The following is a 6,000-nucleotide window of genomic DNA, read 5'->3' as shown; positions in this document are numbered from 1 at the left end:
TATAATATACCTATAGAAAACTATATACAACATATGCATATTAAAGTTTTAGGAGTGACAACTGACTTTAAGTCTTTGTTTACAAAGGCATATATGAATGCAACAAAATCATTTGAATCTGCCCCATAAACAATCATACTGAGATGATTTTATGACCCTTCTGCAATAAGGTGCATTATAATATCCCTGACGCAGACTGATTTTCATCTAAACTGATATACACACACAATGATGAATAACAAAGAAAGCCACGATAAGCCAGCCGAGCTGACATCTATCTTGAAATTCGGAAAAGTCACCAAGTTAAATCCCAGGACATAAACAGCATGATTTCGGTTATGAAAAACTGCTCTGGGGTGTTTGATTAAGAATGGATGTTAATTCGAGGAAATTTGCTGAAGCCATGCACACGTGTGTTTGAGTCACCTCTTTTTCCATCATTTCCTGTCCTCTCTCTATCCTCCTATTAAAAATTTTAATTAATTTGAGCTGTAGTCCAGCTAAACCCACCTGAGCCAATGACTCACCTGCAGGAAGAAGAGGTGCTGTGTTATGTCTTGCACCAGCTCATCTTCAACATTCTCTGGGTAAAACTTGGCCAGGAAATGAAACACTATGGGCTCTTCTTTGGGCATATCATGATCCAAAACCTATTACAAAGATAAGTCATGACAAATGTTGTGCTGTGCCTTGTATACTTTATATACCACTGACAATAAATTACTAAAAAAATAAATAAATACCAAGAGACTGACACAATGTTGGACATGATAAAAATGATAATACCATGTCCTAAAGTAGTACTATAGCATTCTTTGAAGAACCATGAAAAGAACATGGTACATGAATAAGTGCAAGCCTTCAATATCATCATATTGCCATGGTAATACCACAGTCATTTTTTGAGAGGGTGATGAGTTTGGTTTTCATGACAGTCTGTTTGTATTTATACTACCTTTCAAAGGTTTGGGCTCATTAAGATTTTTTAATGTTTTTAAAAGAAGTCTTTTATGCTCACCAAGGATGCATTTATTTGATCAAAATACAGTAAAAACAGTAATATTGTGAAATATTATTACAATTTAAATATATTTTAAAAAGTAATTTATTCCTGTGATGGCAAAGCTAAATTTTCAGCTTCAGTGTCACATGATTCTTCAGAAATCATTCTAATATGCTGAATTGGTGCTCAAGAAACATTTCTTATTATTAAAGTTGAAAACAGCTGGGCTGCTTAATAGTTTTTTTCTGGAAACTGTGGTCATTTTTTCCCCCAAAAGTCTTGATACAAAGTTGAAAACAGCATTTATTTGAAACTGAAATTTACGTTTTCAATCATGTAAAACACTTTATTATCACTTTTGATCAATTGAATGCATCCTTGCTTAATAAAAGTATTAAAAATCATCTTACTGACCTTTTTTGAAAGGTAATGCATATCATTACACAATACAATTTAATATGATCTATCAAAAATATTTTAAAAAGCTTATTTAAAAGCCTAAATCAAGTAAATTATAATATCATGATATACCGATCGCTTATACATGATAAAGGAATAATGTTTCCAAATCATTTCCTCGAGCATTTATCAGACTGACACTACTTTGAAAGCGCAAGAAAGTTTAAGATGAGCATTTTTACCTTCTTGTCCATTTTCAGCCATGCCACAGTGTCTTTGACGTCATAGCGCAGACCAAAAAACCAGGTCTCCCTGAGTCCCAGTGTCCGGCACACAAGTTCAAACAGATCCTTTCCTTTCCACTTCAGCTGCCCAAACAAGATTACAGAAAAGGTTAGTAACATGAAGCTTTGAAGATGTGCTTTCTGCAACATAGGCTGAATTTTAAACTATTTTTAGTATCAATTCCTGTCTGTGTCATAGTTCCTTGAGAAGTTGGGGCCAGGACATATAGACAGACATGGACTGAACACAATAAAACCCCAATTTTAATTTCAAGAAGCCCTTAAAGGAAACAACCTAAAAACTCTCTAGGGATTGCGGCAGACTAATCGAATTCAGACTGACCACAAATCTGAACAGCTCTAGTATAATGAACAGCGACATTCCCTGAATAACCTCATTTCCACAGACCATGTGGACACAAGGCAGAGAAATGAATCTGAGAGTTATTACAAAGTCACTGCTGTCAGCAAGCGCATTCACTCGTTTTCAGACATATCAGTTCATCTTTTATCAGGAGGACTACTGTCAGGAGGCCAGGAAAAAAAATTATTTTCAGCCATGCCACAGTGTCTTTGACGTCATAGCGCAGACCAAAAAACCAGGTCTCCCTGAGTCCCAGTGTCCGGCACACAAGTTCAAACAGATCCTTTCCTTTCCACTTCAGCTGCCCAAACAAGATTACAGAAAAGGTTAGTAACATGAAGCTTTGAAGATGTGCTTTCTGCAACATAGGCTGAATTTTAAACTATTTTTAGTATCAATTCCTGTCTGTGTCATAGTTCCTTGAGAAGTTGGGGCCAGGACATATAGACAGACATGGACTGAACACAATAAAACCCCAATTTTAATTTCAAGAAGCCCTTAAAGGAAACAACCTAAAAACTCTCTAGGGATTGCGGCAGACTAATCGAATTCAGACTGACCACAAATCTGAACAGCTCTAGTATAATGAACAGCAACATTCCCTGAATAACCTCATTTCCACAGACCATGTGGACACAAGGCAGAGAAATGAATCTGAGCGTTATTACAAAGTCACTGCTGTCAGCAAGCGCATTCACTCGTTTTCAGACATATCAGTTCATCTTTTATCAGGAGGACTACTGTCAGGAGGCCAGGAAAAAAAATTACCATATTCAATTGGAGAAGAACTGTAGACGCATATCAGTTGCGTATTTCTCATTAAAACGACTTTAATTGTCTTGTGCATACTGCATACTTGAACAGAATCAATAAAGCAGCAACAAAACATTCATTATTACTACCATCCCTGAATAACCTCATTTCCACAGACCATGTGGACACAAGGCAGAGAAATGAATCTGAGAGTTATTACAAAGTCACTGCTGTCAGCAAGCGCATTCACTCGTTTTCAGACATATCAGTTCATCTTTTATCAGGAGGACTACTGTCAGGAGGCCAGGAAAAAAAATTACCATATTAAATTGGAGAAGAACTGTAGACGCATATCAGTTGCGTATTTCTCATTAAAACGACTTTAATTGTTTTGTGCATACTGCATACTTGAACAAAATCAATAAAGCAGCAACAAAACACACACAAGTTCAAACAGATCCTTTCCTTTCCACTTCAGCTGCCCAAACAAGATTACAGAAAAGGTTAGTAACATGAAGCTTTGAAGATGTGCTTTCTGCAACATAGGCTGAATTTTAAACTATTTTTAGTATCAATTCCTGTCTGTGTCATAGTTCCTTGAGAAGTTGGGGCCAGGACATATAGACAGACATGGACGGAACACAATAAAACCCCAATTTTAATTTCAAGAAGCCCTTAAAGGAAACAACCTAAAAACTCTCTAGGGATTGCGGCAGACTAATCGAATTCAGACTGACCACAAATCTGAACAGCTCTAGTATAATGAACAGCAACATTCCCTGAATAACCTCATTTCCACAGACCATGTGGACACAAGGCAGAGAAATGAATCTGAGCGTTATTACAAAGTCACTGCTGTCAGCAAGCGCATTCACTCGTTTTCAGACATATCAGTTCATCTTTTATCAGGAGGACTACTGTCAGGAGGCCAGGAAAAAAAATTACCATATTCAATTGGAGAAGAACTGTAGACGCATATCAGTTGCGTATTTCTCATTAAAACGACTTTAATTGTCTTGTGCATACTGCATACTTGAACAGAATCAATAAAGCAGCAACAAAACATTCATTATTACTACCAAAAGCACCTGCATAAGGCTGCATCTTTATCATTAATTTTATTGGTTGATGAATTCGACAGAAAACAAGGTCAAATTATTTTCCAACAGCACTGAGAAGACTACTTACAAATTGTAGTCCGTTACAGATTGCAAATCACATGAGATTACATCTCTCTCTATTAGATTATTCTGACAACTTTTAGAAGACTTTTGACCTAACTCGTTTATCACATAGTTTTAATATAAAAATACAAAAGTATTACATATTCGATTCTTTATTTTCAACAACATTAAGTGCATTAAATGTTTCTCGCACTGGGGTTTGTGAAGGAACTGAACAACAAATGTGAACACTTAAAATCTTCAATACTAAAATGTGTGAGTGTGTAGTTCAGTTATTCAAATATCAACTTAAAATCTCAGGGGGACGTCAAGGAGATATTTTACGTCAAAATGATGTGTGAATAATATGTAATCATGTAATCCATAAAGTAACTGTAATCTGAATATAAGCATTTTAAAATTTTATGTAATTTATTACAATTACAAGCACTTAATTTTTTTTATCTGATTAGGTCATCCGGATTACATGTAATCAGTTACTACCCAGCACTGTTTCCCAATAATGGAAGAGTCCATTTAATAACATCAAAAACCAGAATTTGCCATCTGCAGGAGTATATAAGCAGAATAACAATTAGAATACTTATGTTGTGAGAATAATTCTCTTGTGTAGACATCTGTGCTCGATTAGCCTTGTCATTAGTAGGATTCAAGTGTACTAGGTATCATCTGGACCCAGCTGAGCTAGATGCTACTGTCTTGTGAGCAATATACTTGCCACACATGTCACCTTCTTGAATGATTAAAGTTTATGACACAGAGGACAGAACCTTGCTGTTATAAGTACTGACAACTTCCAGAGAGTATTGCAAACATCATCAACACCGCAAACTGTATTAGCATAACAGGGACAGGTGCTTTTCAAGGTGCGGTTTCATCTTGCCTAATGTTTATGTATGAGAACATATGACAATATGCTGCCATCCAGAGTCCAACCAATTAAATATGCTGATGCTACCCCTCTAGAAAGCTGACGGCTGCATTCAAGGACGACCGTCAGCTGGTGCAAACATTTACAGAGAAATTAGGTGTGTCTGTGTAGAAAAGTGTTCACTCACTATCCTAAATATATAAGTTCTGTGGCTTTTTAGGAAGAAAAAAAATGAAGTACTGAAAACTTGACAGCATAACAGCACAAGAAAGAAAGTACAAAAGCAGTAACCCCAAATTCCTGTCAAATTCCAGTCTATTGAACCCCAGGCTATCACCCAAATCAGATTATATTGACTGAGCCAAGACTGTCTTTCTCGTTACACAGCACAAGATTAGATGAAGTCAATACTATGTGCAATACCTTTAGCACACAGAGATGACTTACACTAAATTTTAGCCTATAGCGCTTATATTTTAGCTAATATTTAATATTCTAATATTAATATTGAATAGAAAATATACACTGCACTTCTAATAATTTGCACCTGACAATGCTTAAACTGAAGCACAAGAAAATATATGAAATACTTTATTTTAAGTGACAATCTGTATGGAATCTGTGCATTGTAACAACCATCTTCTGGGGTCCATTTTCACTTTAATAGCATGTTAAGAAAACATTTAGGAGCTAAAATAAATAAAACTGGCTTTATGGTTTTTCCTCTAGTTTCAGAATCTTGGTGATGTTATTCATAACTGTTTAGGGACCATTTTCTGTCATTGTGAAATAATATCAATATAATATAATAAAATAACATGAATTGTGGTTTAGCAAGCCCTGTAGATGACTTTAGTGATGGGCTATTATCAGCTTTCAATGGTAGGCAATAAAATCATAACGACTGCAGAGGGAGAAATGGGTTGTGTTTTACAAATCCATGCTGCCACCAAGTGGTGTTTAGGAAATATGAAGATGCACCAAAATATAATCTCAGTGATGCTGAAATCAAATGCAATGGTTTTAAATGGTCCAGATGCAAAGGGATATCTGGGTTAAATGTTACTGTGTGAGCTCTGCATCTCATACATGCATGCTGTCAATTACCACAAAAAAAACTGACCCCTTAGTTTATAAAACCT

At 35.8% G+C, this 6,000-nt stretch overlaps 1 protein-coding gene across 1 annotated transcript in view; it reads right to left on the bottom strand.

Annotated features, from left to right (window-relative positions):
* The window catches only part of nf2a (NF2, moesin-ezrin-radixin like (MERLIN) tumor suppressor a), a 38,868-nt gene that overhangs the window by 29,491 nt on the left and 3,377 nt on the right, over positions 1-6,000 (bottom strand). Inside the window, exons 3-4 of the mRNA XM_016536419.1 lie at positions 1,645-1,770; positions 528-650 (exon numbers count right to left, since the gene is read on the bottom strand). Of these exons, the coding sequence (XP_016391905.1) occupies positions 528-650; positions 1,645-1,770 (249 nt within the window). The remainder of the gene's footprint in view (positions 1-527; positions 651-1,644; positions 1,771-6,000) is intronic.

The sequence above is a fragment of the Sinocyclocheilus rhinocerous genome, unplaced genomic scaffold (genome assembly GCF_001515625.1).
Source record: "Sinocyclocheilus rhinocerous isolate Xijiao unplaced genomic scaffold, SAMN03320098_v1.1 scaffold1658, whole genome shotgun sequence".
Taxonomy (NCBI): Eukaryota; Metazoa; Chordata; class Actinopteri; order Cypriniformes; family Cyprinidae; genus Sinocyclocheilus; species Sinocyclocheilus rhinocerous.
This window is presented reverse-complemented; position numbering and strand designations above follow the sequence as displayed.